This window comes from Juglans microcarpa x Juglans regia, chromosome 4D, assembly GCF_004785595.1.
Source record: "Juglans microcarpa x Juglans regia isolate MS1-56 chromosome 4D, Jm3101_v1.0, whole genome shotgun sequence".
In the NCBI taxonomy this organism is placed as follows: domain Eukaryota; kingdom Viridiplantae; phylum Streptophyta; class Magnoliopsida; order Fagales; family Juglandaceae; genus Juglans; species Juglans microcarpa x Juglans regia.
In genome coordinates this window covers 30858322-30873613 of record NC_054600.1, presented here as the reverse complement: position 1 = coordinate 30873613, position 15292 = coordinate 30858322, and the positions used below count along the sequence as shown (strand labels likewise).

At 34.2% G+C, this 15292-nt stretch overlaps 2 protein-coding genes across 5 annotated transcripts in view; one reads left to right on the top strand and one right to left on the bottom strand.

The window, feature by feature from the left end:
• Positions 1–6465, bottom strand: part of LOC121260965 (uncharacterized protein At3g06530) — a 34845-nt gene extending 28380 nt beyond the window's left edge. Inside the window, exons 1-11 of one of the 3 annotated variants that reach the window (XM_041163081.1) lie at positions 6106–6465; positions 5104–5317; positions 4895–4990; positions 4690–4807; positions 4443–4616; positions 3301–3471; positions 1055–1110; positions 866–955; positions 630–778; positions 246–328; positions 22–150 (exon numbers count right to left, since the gene is read on the bottom strand). In XM_041163081.1, coding sequence (XP_041019015.1) covers positions 22–150; positions 246–328; positions 630–778; positions 866–955; positions 1055–1110; positions 3301–3471; positions 4443–4616; positions 4690–4807; positions 4895–4990; positions 5104–5317; positions 6106–6265 — 1440 coding nt within the window. In that variant the 5' untranslated portion in view covers positions 6266–6465. Of the gene's footprint in view, positions 1–21; positions 151–245; positions 329–629; positions 779–865; positions 956–1054; positions 1111–3300; positions 3472–4442; positions 4617–4689; positions 4808–4894; positions 4991–5103; positions 5318–6105 lie in introns of those variants that run through there. The other 2 variants (XM_041163082.1, XM_041163083.1) reach the window with 2 other exon arrangements.
• A 3071-nt stretch (positions 6466–9536) lies between these two features.
• Positions 9537–15183, top strand: LOC121260964 (WD repeat-containing protein WRAP73). 2 transcript variants are annotated; one of them, XM_041163078.1, is made up of 6 exons: positions 9537–9928; positions 11172–11660; positions 12066–12287; positions 12377–12449; positions 13614–13724; positions 14510–15183. In XM_041163078.1, the coding sequence occupies exons 1-6, from the start codon at positions 9812–9814 to the stop codon at positions 14878–14880; spliced, it is 1383 nt and encodes a 460-aa protein (XP_041019012.1). In that variant the 5' UTR covers positions 9537–9811; the 3' UTR covers positions 14881–15183. The 2 variants fall into 2 exon arrangements, with proteins under 2 accessions (XP_041019012.1, XP_041019013.1); XM_041163079.1 differs by having other exon boundaries at positions 9551–9928; positions 11261–11660.
• The last annotated feature ends 109 nt before the right edge of the window (positions 15184–15292 follow it).

Below are 15292 nucleotides of genomic sequence, written 5' to 3'. Positions count from 1 at the left end.
TACAGGAATCTGATATAATACCTTTGGATGATGCAACGCAAACCAAACTTTTGAATCTGATATACCAAGTGACGTATCCAAGTTTGCATCCAGCACCTTCCCCAATATCTCAAATGTCGATTCCCCTTTCTTAGATTGCGGTTTAGTATCCTATTAAAAAATTCCAAAAGATCAAAGTCTTGGAATTACAAAGAGAGGGGGGAGGGGGCACAAAGAGAGGGAGAGAGAGAATATGGTCAAGAAACCTCAAGGAACTTGCAAACTGCTCTTCGCAGTTCAGATGGATAATGCTGGCTAACCACTACCAAAATTTTCTTTGCCCATGTTCCTAATGAAAATCCAAAATCACGGTGAGAAATAAGAACTAACCAACTAAAGATAGTTTTTTTTTTTTTTTTTGATAAGTACTAACCAACTAAAGATAGTTGTACAAAATAATAAAACCTCGATGATGTAGCTCTAGGATCAGATAAAAGAAAGGCAAGCTACACATCTGAGGATGCGTCGCTCAAGGTACATCCCATAATCTTGCAGAAATTATGAGTAAATGAAGATGAAACATAAAAAAAATCCATGTGTGTGAATATATAATATACACATGATGTAAAAGAAAAACAAAAATAAGGTACCAGATTCAGATAATCCTGGATCGCCAACTTTTTTAGACAATTTCAAGCATGACAATAGCACGTTGCTGACCAACTGGAAAACTAAATGCTTTATGGGGACTGTCTCTACTATTGATACCAAAGCCAGATGGCACAATTCATCAGAAGAGCTGCAAATGAATGATAATCAGTAACAAATGCTGAATATAAGAGTTGACATCAACAGGGATTATTGGGAATGACAATGGGCTTCCCACCTGAAGTCAACCAGAACCTCCATAAGCATAGAAAGGAATCGATCAATATTGAACTCCTTAGACAATCCCATAAGGATTACAGCCAAATCTCTACAAATGGGAGCATGAAAAAATTTTAGCAAATACAAATGAGAAAATAGCCTGCGAAGTATGTCATATCCTCAAAAATGTTAAAGGCAGTAGGACTACCTTATATCCTTCAGAGTCTCCAATGCCTTCTTTGGGAACATATCCAGAGATTGCATCTGACAGATTTCATGCAAACTAAAAAATGAGGGAAAAAACAAAATACATGTAACATATAATATATATATATATATATACACAAACGCATACATACATCATACATATATATATATGCAAGTGCGGCAAAAACCATTGAATGAGTTAGACGTCTTTGATGCCATTGAACAAGAGAGAGTTCTAGCCATTGAGAAGAAAGAGAAGAGCGTTACAACTATTAGGCCCGGTTTGGATGCCCAGATGAGATACAAACTACATCTCATCTGGGTTATACGGCAAGTCTCATCTGCCTATCCAAACGGCAAGTGGGTTGTTTTTCTTTCATCTCTACGTTTTGAAATTAATAACTGACATAAACAGTAAAAAGTGAAGTGAACAGTGCAAAAGCACTATTTTCTTCTTTGATTCCCGCAGCCCTCTTTTCTTTTTTCCCCATCCCATTTCGAGACCATTCTTCCTCCCTATTCACGCCTCTTCCCCTTTCCTCCCTGTTCACACCTCTTCCCCTCTACCGAAATCCACCATTTCAATTTTTGGTGGGAATATAGAGTAATTTCGGCCAACATTAAAAATATATATATATTTTTAGATATAAATTTATTTATGGTATATTTTTTAATCAATTATAAATATTACTTTTCATTAATATATTCATAACTATTACCCAATAATTATAAAATGATTTCAATCATTAGTGGGACCCACCCCTTTATCAAATCCCAAAAAGTAAAAACTTTATCATCTCATCTTACCATCCAAACACATTTTTTTCCAAACCATCTCATCTCATCTTAACTCAAAAATCTCACTACTATTCAAAATATTTCATATCATCTTAACTCAAAAATCTCACTACTATTCAAAATATTTCATTTCATCTCATCTCATCTCATCTGAACTGCATAACCAAACAAGACCTTAGAGAATATAACAATGATTACTCTCCTTGAGAAAGTACAAGATAATAAAAAGATATTAGTCTAAATTATAAGATAACAACTAGAGATACAACAATAAAAGTGAATTTATAGAGGGGTACAAATCAATAAAACCATCAAATGTTGTAAATCAAAACGGGAGTGCAGCAACCATGGTCATCACATCCTCAAAAACAAGTGAAAATAATATCTGACATGTGCATGTTATGCAAGTAATCAATAGCAATTGAAAGGCTAATAAAGGAGCAATACCAACCCTCTTGATAGAACAAGAAGTTGATAATTGCTCCTTTATTTTCAATAACTCGTATTACAAATATGTCAATGATTTACAAATTAATTAGGCAGAGTGCTTACTTTAAATCATGAGAATCAAACCATCCAATTGATGGGGATTCCTTCATGTATTTAATTGATAGGAAAATAGTCCAAGTAAGTGGAATATCGGCATAGAATGAAGAAAGGCATAATTATAAAGACAAGAATTTGATGCTTGAAGCCATACTAAGGTCATTGTGGAACTACGAAGGAAAAATAATTAAGTCAAACCTAATAAAAAACACAACCTATCAAAAAAATAAAAGAACACATAAGTAAAGAAACCTTTTAAGTCACCTTTATTAATTCTTTTTAAGGCAAAGCAAGTTGATTCTAAATGTAAGGATGCTGACCTGTTAAAGTTAGTTGTCATGGTTTCTAGTATCTAATATTGTCAGTCTCCAGAAAATATGTTCTTAAAAAAAAGCATCGCACTAGTAATGTCATAATTGCTTCAATATTTATGCATCGGACAATGGGCAACTAAAAGAACCCTTTTGTAGGGGCATCACGAGGGTGTTGATAATTGAGAACTTTGTTGAAAGAAAAGAAAATAAAATGTCAAGAAAAACTCCCATTGATATCTACATGTGAGATATCAAAATGACAACAAATTCAATAGAATAGGATGTACAGTTGAGGATCTCAAGCAGTCATTGATTTATAAATCACTTTTAACAACATATTTGCAAAATAAAAGAAGCCATCATAATATCATTTGTTTACAATAAACAAAAAGGTTTCATATAATAGTAATTACAAGTATAAAAGAATGAAATGAAAGTCTAATTTGATATACACAAAACACAGTGAAAAACCGATGAAACACAAGAAGATTATCACAAATTAGTAAAGGATACTGCATAAGTGCAAAAAAATGACTGATGTTTCTAAGCTTATGTAACCGGAAAGTTAGATGCCTACAAAAATGATCACCTGAACAAGGTTGATCAAAGCCATAAGTGACAATCGAAACCATTGCAAATCAGCTGACTCTTTTGCATCCTCCCGAGCAATCTCAGCAATTGATCGAATCAAACTCTTGACAAGTTTAGGTGACAAAGCAACTTTATTTGCAAGTAAACCGACAATCATCAAAGCACCCGCCTACATATAAAATGGTAAAGAGTATACTTAATATTATGAAATAATCGCCATCTTCATCCACAGAACTAGAGTTTTTTTGTGGGAGGTAGGAGGGGATAAGAAGCAAGCCAATCAAAAGTGGATCAACCTTGCCTTAAGGCAAGTATGCAGCCAAATTTAACAGTCACATGAAGAAGAAGAAGAAGAAGACTACATTTGCAACTTAGAGACCAACACAGTGAAATATTCACAATATTGAAAAGATAAGAACAAATGCCTGTAGCAGAATAGATGGCTTATACTAAAGTGTTACTTTCAACGGAACCAGCATAAAATTTTGCTAGCCTTGTACAAGCTACTGGAGTAGCATGTTTTAGTGATTGACTGCAATTGCATGTCTAACGGGAGTGGGAAACAGTCAATTGTCTTTTGCGTCACAGTGATACCTAGAATTCTTTGTGATTCTATTTGGATCTGTTTGGGTTAAATAGGGTTACAACTTGACAGTTGGTGGATCTATTGGCATGCTGGAAAGGTCAAGCCAATAATTTTCATAGTGAAACATTGTGGAAATGATTGTTTTGTTGGATGTGGAGCATTTAAAATGAAAGAATAATCGAAGTTTTGAATAGTGAGTGGATGGTAGAGGATCTCAAAGATTTATTCCTTGATTCCCTTTATTTTTAGATGAATGTTAATTTTTGCTCTATTTCTATTTTAGGCTTTCTTGCTCTTTTTTCATTTTATGTTTAGTTGCGTCTTTGTATATTCCATGCATATTTGGGTAGCACCCTCATGTATTTCTCATAGTAAAATTTTAACTTGCTAATAAAGAAATGGAGATGCGGAAAAAAAATCCATATATGTTGATTAGAACTAAAAAACCCAAGATGATGATGAAAGCTCCAAATCATTGCCTTGTATTAAGCAAAAAGATGCTTAAAATAGCAGAATCTACTTGCATATAAGGATATTGTGCCTTTGAGCCTCACCCTGTGATCAGGCCCTCTTCTTTTGCCAGGCTGAAGTCCAGAAAATACAAATGGAAGGATTCTCTTTACAATGTCATCATCCAGATTTGTAACAGAACCCACAGCCTCAACAACAACTGCTGTGCAAAAGCTGATCATGAACCTTGAAGGCTGATACTTTTTAGATGGAGATGCCTGTAGTGAAACAATTCAATAATATGTCTCTAGAGTAACTAAACAATAAATTACATCAGAAGTGAAAACTCACATAGTTGCAAATAGCCTCTAAAACCCCGTTATCCCGAATACATTGCTGAACTATAACCTTTCTAGGCGGTGGTGCACCTGAGGCTTTCACACCATCAAGAAACTTCCATTTAGTGTTTCTACATGCCAATGAGTGAAAATATCAGATTCCCTTAATAGGACTTAAAACTTTGTAAAATAACATGTAATTATCGTAACTTCCTAACCTTGTGTCAATTAACTGCATTATTCGAACAAATGCATGGGTGTCATGGTATGGCAAAGCACATAAAATCAACTCCTCAAAATTGAAAACATGAACCCTGCAAATCCAATATATGCCACATTAAGAACATGCACAAAAAATAAATAAATAAATAGATGAGCAGTACAGCACGAATTATAATGAGGCAGCAATGGTTGAAGAAGTGCTCACACATATCTGCGTATCAAGTACTCAAGTGTCTTTAGCGACGAAGGAAGTTGAAAATGACCCGATAATAACCGTAAATACGAACTGATTGAAGCATTAATACGATTGTTTAACTCTATGGTCATCACCTCTCTATCCAATTCTCTGCTTCTATGGCTGAACAAATCATTCTTGTAGTTTCTGAAACGCTCATCTCTGCCTATAAGAACTTCCAAACCTGAAAAATCAAATAACAAATACACAATAATAGCTATCTGAAACTAGGACAGTAAATGGAAAAAAGCGTCCGTACTCTTGACTACAGCTGAGTAAATTATTAGCAATAATCCAAAACTATTAAAATGAAACATAATTTTTCATTTTATTTTGGTAGCTAAAATTATTTTAGTAATGTTTCATTCGCGAGGAGCTGGATGAGAAGAAACTCTCATGTCCGGTTCTGTAGTAAAGATGGAATTGCTCCAAACACCGCGGGATGAGGCCAACTTTGCTCTAAAGGAAAGGGTGATCCATTTAGATAAGAAAAAGACCAATAACCGGCAGCGGGAGAGAACTCCAGAAGAAGGTGGACGTAGAAAGAGGAAAGATCGAAAGAATTAGAAGGAAGGAAGGAAACTCTATCGACCGGTCTTGGAAGCGCTGGTTCGCAAATTAGGATATGAAGTAGCGATCGCATTAGAGCCCTAACCGCAAAAGGAAGGAGATTCGACTGAGCCTAACAAACATGAAAATTCCTATATTTATTTTCGCAATTTTTCCATATAACAAAAGCTGGATCTTGTATCATTGCGTCCCAATCTTTCAACCAACCCAAATGAAAAACTTTCACTTCCATTTTCTTTCTCGAAAGAAAACCTTCTCCATACAAAATTCTTCATAACTTCAACCTTTCCCAGGCACATGTTACCGGTTAAGGGGAACAAACTACTAATATCCTCTACAAACATATTTTCCAAAGAGCAAAACAGGAAAGACTAGAGGGAAATTCGACTAAATTGAGCAAACCTTGTAGCGCCGTGGCCAGTATGGTATCAACATCGATGTCGGCAGCTTCCTTGGGATCGAAGAGAATAGACGGCCGAGTGAAAGGCCTCTTGAGCGGCTGCGATTCTCCCTGTCTGAACGACTTGATTATCTGAAACTGCGCGGCTATGGAGGTAGCCATTAAATTTAAGCAAAACAAAAAGAACAAAAACAAAACTGGAAGAAGAGCCTTCGGAAGCTGCCGGATAAATGAGAAACCCTCGATGGCGCAGGGGAGAGAAAGAACCGCGCTCGGGTTGTGTGTGTGACTAAAACCCTAAAAGCAACTCTTTAAATGCCAGGGTTTTTGTTTGTTTTGTTACCAGGTTTTTGGCCCAGTCGGCCTCTTAGGGTTTCTATATGTTTTTAGTCCGTTAATCTATGCCCCAAAAAATATTTCCGTTATTTTATGTTGAAAATGATTGGCGAAAATTGTGTAAATCTTTTAAAAATATTTTTGAAAAATAAACATTGAGAGGTATTTTGTATTGTGTTATGTACGCGTGGATATTCATAAATTTTAAATCTTTTAACTTCATCTGATTATTGACTAATTATTATAATTTTTAAAAATTTTCAAAAATTTTCAAATAAAATACAAAAAAATAATACTATACATCATTTGCAATTATAAGATACACAAGCGTCACACATACATTTTTTAAATGGAAAATTATATACATCATATTACCATCTCACTTTCATTCTACTAAGTATGATATAGCACACTTATCACTATTAAATGATTATTTATTACATATTTTTTTATCATCTAATGGTGATAAATATGTCACATAATACTTAATATGATCAAAATAGGATGAAAATATGGTATATAACATTATTCAATGAGCACGCGCCGCTTACACAACCCATAATTATATTTAGCATTACTCTAAAAATAAAATTCATACAAAATTTTTACTTTATAAGAGTTTTATTCAATTTTTTATTAATATTTTTCTAAAATTTAATAAAATATTTTAACTCAATTTATTTTATTAGTATTTAAAAATATACTGAAATATTTTAAATATCCAAATCAACCCTTATAAACATGTCAATGAGGAACAAAAGGATGAATACATGCAAGTGTGTATGAGCATATGCACTAGGCATCTGACTACAGAAACGGCAGCATTCCAAATTTGCATGTCAACATGCATTTTCTTGAGAGGAATGGTACTCAGCTACCTACACCGCACAGGATTAGTGTTTTATTTATCTTATTAGTGCTAAACTAATTAAGTTATTATATTCATTACCTTTATATCATATACTTGTTAAAAAAAATAAAAAATAAAAATAGACATGTGATGTAAAAATGATGAGCATAACTATTTTTCTCTCAAATACCGTTTAGATAGTGAGATGAGATGATTTTATAAAATTGAAAATATTATAAAATATTATTATTATTTTAAAATTTAAAAAAATTGAATTATTTATTATATTTTATATAAAAATTTATAAAAAAATATAATAATAAGATTATGCGAGATAAAATCGTTTATGTATCGAGACCTTAAACATAGTATCTTTATAGATTCATGATTGGGTTCTTTGTTGTTGATCGACCTCGGTCACAAACAGCAACAAGTAGTGTTTGAACATATTGTACCATCTCAATAAGTAATGTTTGTGTTACGTATACTAATAATTTTAGATGTAAAATATTTATCAGTTTTATTTTGAAATTGAAATTTTCAATTTTCAATTTAATAATTTTTAATTTTGCTAAGTACACTTAGCATTTTTCTTTTATTATTCATTCTCTTAATATTAAATGAACAATAGAATCATAAGAGTATTAACAGTGACCTAAGTCCAAGTCCAAATTTTAGTTTTTTTGAGTTAAGATTCATGAATTGGATTAGTCAAATGGATATTTGTGAAACTTTAAATTACATTAATTTAGGACACCGAGTTATATTTGGAGAGTCATTGTAGAATGACCAAATCAATATTTTTATGATTTTTTCATCCAACTACCTCTCTCTTTTAATATTAATACAAAATACAAAATATTAAATACAAGTATATTTACAAAATATTAAATTTTAATATTAATACAAGTGTATTTAAAAAATATTAATAAAATATATAACATTATATTACTATTTTTACTTTAAAATGACTAATCTAATATAGATTAATCCCTCTAATAAATTTAAATATAGTCAAAATCTCAAATTCTAATCAAAATTTACACTCGAAGATGACTAGCCAATACTCTAAAAAGTAATATATAGCTTTTACATTTTAACGCAATGTCATGTAATGACAAAAAGTGAGACTATAAAGCTTACTAATTGCATTTATCGTAAAAAGTAGTATGGATCAACACTGGTCTCACAATGGGAGGTATTTCCTCTCTTAACTTTTCCATGATTGTGCAAATTACCTGTATGGACAAGAGTGTCAATACAGAAAAAATGTTCCTAGACTGATTTTCTTAGGTTTATACCTTTAACTTTACATATCAATTTTAAAATTTTTTATTTATTTGAAGTAAGAGATAATTCAAAAGCGATTAAAAGTACAACACTAACAAAATGAGATGAAAATGGAATAATTTTTCATTCAAAATGGAAAAAATCAAAGGGTATGTGTACTTTATATTTCTGAAAAATAGAAAAAACGTTTTATGTTTTGTATTTAAGTCAAATGTTCAAATACTTGTATCAATCAAGCTTATACAATTGGAGACAAAAACGAAATAATGATTTGGGAAAGTTAACAAATATTTAATTATGCACAAGAATAAATCAAATATAAATATCGAGGAGTGTATCGTCTAGTTATAATAATTTAATATATATATATATATATTTTTTTTATACATTAGGAGGGGGTCAAACTCATAATCTCTATTTTGAAAACGTGGATGTTGTGCCACAAGGTCAGAGGCCGTTGGCAATAATTTCACAATTTAGACCTCTATTATTTAAATCAAATAATGAATGGAAAATAATAACGTGAGAAATTAGATATCGAAGAGAATACTAGATTTCCTTAACAATCCAAACAACCATTAATGGAAATCTTCGTAACAACCATTTCCACGCCAATTCGGCTAATTCCCATGGGATGTATAAAATAAAAAGAAAATCATATTTATAATTTGTATTAAATAATTTAATTAATTCAATCAGAAACTAGTATCATATATCATTACAATTTTATGGACGTTTAATACAACAATCTTATGTGCCGCTTGAATCGAGAGATGCGATGAGATAATTTTAAATGAATTAAATAAAATATTATAATTTTTTTTAATATTATTATTTTTAAATTTTAAAAAATTAAATTATTCATTATATTTTATATATAAATTTAAAAAAATTATAATATTGAAATGGAATGAGTACAAATCAATTATCAATCCAGACGTACCTTAAAAGGATTCGTGAGATCACTAGAAAGCAAAAAAGTAAAAATAAAAAGAAAAATCTGTTCTCGCAGAATCTCCCTCAAATTTGAAATCACATTCCCAAGGGAAAAAGATGAAATTCGAATCCTAGTGATACGGTCTTCACACAGATCTACCAGTCGCCTCTGAAGCGCTCTGTACTCCAGTTGCAGTGTTTAACTGAACCATGGACTAGAGGTTTCATCGCACACATTGAGTACTTGCCCTCGGCATTGGATCTATGAACTTGACAATCTTCTGACTTAATAGAAGATGGAGTTCACCGAAGCTTACAAGCAGACGGGGCCCTGTTGCTTCTCACCCAACGCACGCTTCATAGCCGTCGCCGTCGATTATCGCCTCGTCATCCGGGACACTCTCTCCTTTAAGGTGTGTTTATATGCATATTTTTTTCACTGAATTTAAATGTAATTGGTGTTTTGTGTAGTGGTTATATGGCTGCTGACTTCAGATATAATCGATCCCTTCAAGACGAATGAAAATCGATTTTCTGTTTGGTTTCTGGGACAATGTAGGTGAAAATTTAGATGATAAATTCATTTTTTGATCTGCGGATCTCGGATAATATGGTATTTGACAGCTTAATTTAAGCTCAGAGCCCCGCTTGGCTTAGCCAGATACTATTTTTACCTTCTATAAAAAGAGAGAGAGAGTAAGAGGATGGAGTTTGTGCGTGTGAACAGATGAAGTTTTTAATGCATGAAGTCTGAACTTGCATGACCCTTTAGGAATTGCATTGACATTACGCAGCGAGTTAAAACCTGATTTGGGTCTAAGTATGCAATCTTACATCATTAGAAGCGATGTCTTGGTTTAGGAGGTGACATCGGATGTGAACTTCTTAGCTCTGTATTTCCAAAACTTCAAATTCTATAATACGATGGGATGGTCTTATAAGTTTATAACTCTGCATAAGTGAACAAAAGGTGCAACGGGAGTTTTCTGAAGAATTGAAATTTGCACGTGGCGAGCTACTCGAGACAAAAGTAATTAATCTTTAAAGCGTACTTCTGTTGATGCCCTGACTTAGAGAGCCCTTTTAATCTCTGAGGATCACGGTTGCAATGGTTTTAAGAACTACCACCATTATATAAAATCGTGAATTAAAATTGATTTATTTTAGTGATCTTGGTCAAGGTTTGTTAGTTCCAAGGTCATCAGACTTACCAAGAGCAGACTACTTTGATTCAGTATCTCATTTGTACACATTAAGGAATTCAGTCTAGTTTCTGTCCCTTATTTGCACATGACAAAAGGTTCTCTTTTGGAACTAACTAATTGGATTGTCAAATCATCACATGCGTTTTTTGGAGCACACATAGTTTTGTCATAGGCATTGCAGAGAATGGTAATGATTAAGGGAAAAAAAAGTCTTTCATCACTCTGAGTGACAAGTCAATTCATTGTGTAACAAATCTGTAGTGGTAGTAAAATAAACCCCCTGAGAGTGATTATGAATGTTAATAGTAAATGCTCAGAACTGTTCCTGAATCTTTGCTTTCTACGAACTTGTTCATTGCAATCGAGAATTCCCCTGACTTGTTGATCGAGCATCTAAATGAAATTTGAATTGTATCTAGGAGATGAATCTATCTTATAATTTCAAATGCAGGTTGTGCAGTTGTTTTCATGCTTGGACAAGATAAGCTATATTGAATGGGCTCTTGATTCTGAATACATTCTTTGTGGTCTCTATAAAAGACCAATGATACAGGCATGGTCATTGACCCAACCTGAATGGACATGCAAGATAGATGACGGCCCTGCTGGTATTGCTTATGCTAGGTGGAGCCCAGATAGCCGGCACATACTTACAACTTCAGATTTTCAATTGCGGTTAACAGTTTGGTCACTTGTGAACACAGCATGTGTGCATGTGCAATGGCCAAAGCATGCTTCCAAGGGTGTTTCTTTCACCCAAGATGGTAAATTTGCGGCAATTTGCACACGGCGTGATTGCAAGGACTATGTGAATCTGCTGTCTTGTAATTCATGGGAGATAATGGGTGTTTTTGCTGTTGACACATTGGACTTGGCTGATATTGAATGGTCACCAGATGATAGCGCTGTAGTTATCTGGGATTCGCCTCTTGAATATAAGGTAATGATTGATATTGATTGATATAAGGTAATCTGCTGTCTTTTTAATTGCTTTTTTTTTTTAATGTATAGCGACCACTTTTTTCGCACTTTATATTCTATGGGTTCTGTAACTAAAGTTTGAATATACTGATTGATATTGGTTGGACGTAGTTATTCATTTTAAATACAAATGCCAGGCTACTAAATTGTTAAAACTTTGAACATCTTTTTGCAACTATTTAGCTAATAAAACTTGTCCCATAGGTGCCTGGTAGTGCATCTATGCTACCAATACTCAATTATCTCTATTTTATGGCTAATTAATGCATTATGATGTTTGTTTATTTTGGCTGTCCTATTGTTTTCATTTGCAACTATTCTTGCTGAAATGTCAATAGCTTATGGTTGGTTTTGTTTGATACAGGTTCTAATTTACTCTCCAGATGGGAGATGCCTATTTAAGTATCAAGCATACGAAAGTGGACTGGGTGTAAAAAGTGTTTCATGGTCTCCTTGTGGCCAATTTCTAGCAGTGGGTAGTTATGACCAGATGTTGCGGGTTTTAAATCACCTAACTTGGAAAACTTTTGCTGAATTTATGCACTTGTCTACCGTTCGTGGTCCTTGTGCTGCTGCTGTGTTCAAGGTATTTTGTTTTTCATTCCCTCCTATGCTGCCAAAACTAGTGATGGTCGATATTTTGTACCTATCTCACCTTGTCTCGTAAAATTGCAGGAGGTAGATGAACCATTGCTACTTGATATGTCTGACTTGTGTTTGAGTGACGATTTTTTACACAATAATCATGGTAAGCATGAAATTCGTTTTCTGAAAAGTTACACCGCTATTCATTTCTATGCCTGTGGCCTCTTATTTCATCACCTCTTTAATTCACAATCTGTTCTGAATAAAAGAGTTGCACAACTTATTAATAAAAAATTTGTACACTGAAACAGCATTAACAACATGTTTTATAGGCTCATATCAACAACTAAAGGACACTTGTATTAATCCCCAAAATCCAAGATACAATTGTCTAGGCTTCCTTTTTATGCTCCTCTTTGGATGCTCGGATTTAAAATAAAAAAAAAAAATTGCCAGGTTGGTTGTAGCTGGCCAGCTATGAATCATGGAGAATGCATTGCTAAGATTGCTTAATGTCAGTGAGGAACATGAAACTTGGAGTGAATGGTTTTAAATTGAGAAGGCAATGTTCTGTTCATAAGGCAGCAAGTTTAATTGGAGTAATCAAATCTGGCACATGTGGTAAACATGGATGGCCTAAAGCTATATGTTCCATATTCATCCAAATAACTGAAATAAAGCTAATGCATTTGGAGTCTTTCAGCACTTTTTAAGCCACCCCTCACCATAAAACTATCACTAGCACCAAATAATATATCCTCGGTATCATTGGCCTTCAGCATTGCTATATGGTATATAAGAGAATCAATACATGCACCTCCTAACATCTACTGGTAAAGAAGTGGTACAGCTGCCGCCAAGAGAGTAAGAGCAGGTGTCCACTTCATTAAGCAAACAATAAAACTAGGAAAGACGCCTACACCTATAAATTTATTGTGTTTAAAGATCTTTAGTGGGGGGGAGGCCCTGGCTGCCCCCTATTCGGGCATCGCTTGAAACGAAGTGATATCTTTAGTTTTGTGGCATTCGAGAGGGTTTTGCTTGTGAGGGACACTAATTTGCTTAAACTTGATTTTAATGCCTTAAGTGTTTGAGTTCTGAAAGGGAAATAAAATATGTTATTTACATATGTAAGTAATGTTTCCTACCTGTGGTTGTTATCATAAAATCTCTCTTATTGCTCTGTTTTAAATTGTTCTGCCACTTTTCAAATACTGTACCTCTTTAGGTTTCTACATAATAGATTCATGAGTTGCTACTTGGTATAAACAATTGAATTTTTCAATCATTTGATGAGGCCTTTTCCCCATGTTTCTTTATCTTAAAGACAATGCTTCAGAAGGACACTTCAGAGTTAGGTACGAGGTTATGGAGTTGCCCATCACTTTGCCCTTCCAGAAGCCTCCTGCAGACAAACCCAACCCTAAACAAGGAATTGGTAAGCATCTTCTTCCTTGTTTATTATATAGTTGAAATAAATGCAAGTTTTTATGATATTCATTTGATGCGGTAGTATCAAATCTGAGGATACAGTGTTAGGAGAGTGTTGTAAATCGGGTTGACTGTGTTCAAACAGTAGTCTCATAAATATATTTAAAATACGTATCTGTAAATTAAGATGAATATTCCTATATGCAATTTTAGTGAAAGTTGACATCGGAAGATTCTTTGGCACTATGGTTGTTAGTGATGAACTTTCAGAATTTTGGGGTTCCAGATTCTGGGATGCAATTTTGAGGTTTTTGTATGAAAAGTACATTATTGCACTACAGAACTTGAGCAAACAGTCTCGATAGCCTGGGGATCAAACCCAGGTAACCAAAATAGACAGTGGCTGACTGGTTGTCCAAGAAGATAACAAGTGGCTGACCGGTTGAAACATGTAGCGTGGCAAGCAGTCAACCGAAAAGCAATGGGAGTAGCATTGGAATTCCTTGCCGGCGATGGGTAGTACTTTCTGCTATCCGGAAGGGATGTTGATAACCGGTTTTCTCTGCTGATAAATGGGTCCTTTATTTTTTCATCAAGGATTAATGAGTTCTTTGTTTATTTATAAGATGTATTAAGATAAAGCAACTCGTAGGCAGAACTGTCTGGTGAAACTTCCTGCCTAGAATATCAAGTTTGGCTATGGTTTAATAGTGATGTAAATCTGTTGGCCCTGTATGAAGGTTCAATATACAGTATGAAGCGTATGGCTTAAGCCCAAGTTTTTTGTTGCAGGTCTTATGTCGTGGAGCAGTGATAGCCAGTATATCTGTACTCGCAATGATAGCATGCCAACTGCTCTCTGGATATGGGACATTCGCCACCTCGAACTTGCTGCTATCTTAGTGCAGAAAGACCCTATAAGAGCAGCAGCTTGGGACCCGACATGCACACGACTTGTTCTCTGCACTGGAAGCCCTCACTTGTACATGTGGACCCCTTCTGGGGCTTACTGTGTGAATGTCCCGCTACAGCAGTATACCATAGCCGACCTGAAATGGAATTCAGATGGTAGCTGTCTTCTCCTCAAGGATAAGGAGTCATTCTGCTGTGCTGCTGTGCCTGCACTGCCAGAATCTAGTGATGAATATGGTTCAGACGAGTGAGGTTTGTTTCTTCCTCGGGTAAGATGACTCGGGCACCTTCCATCATTTGAGCTATTCTGATTTCTCTCTCTCTCAGCATTCTAACATACCCAGTTTGGAGGCTTTCTATGTGTGGTAGTTAGGAAACATACTGACAGTCTTGTAGTTGCTACTATGACTTTACTTCGACTAGTGGTGCCTTTCTTCTTGTTGGGTTGATGGGAGTGTAGATGTATTTGTTGTTATGTAATTAGGAGTATAATGACATACTTTGTCGGGAGTACTGTTGTATTATATATCGGATCTTTATCTGTTGGATCTTTATGTTTGGTATCATTAGCACATTGCCACTCTCTTTGGCAATTTATCCTTAGGAGTAATATTCAGATATTTTCGTACTATTTTACTTCTATTCATAAACTATTCACTATTA

Coding starts and splice junctions, on each gene's coding strand:
- LOC121260964 (XM_041163078.1), top strand. CDS start 9,812: ATGGAGTTCACCGAAGCTTACAAGCAGACGGGGCCCTGTTGCTTCTCA. Junction 9,929..11,171: donor GGGACACTCTCTCCTTTAAG/GTGTGTTTATAT, acceptor TTTCAAATGCAG/GTTGTGCAGTTGTTTTCATG. Junction 12,450..13,613: donor TTTTTTACACAATAATCATG/GTAAGCATGAAA, acceptor TTTATCTTAAAG/ACAATGCTTCAGAAGGACAC.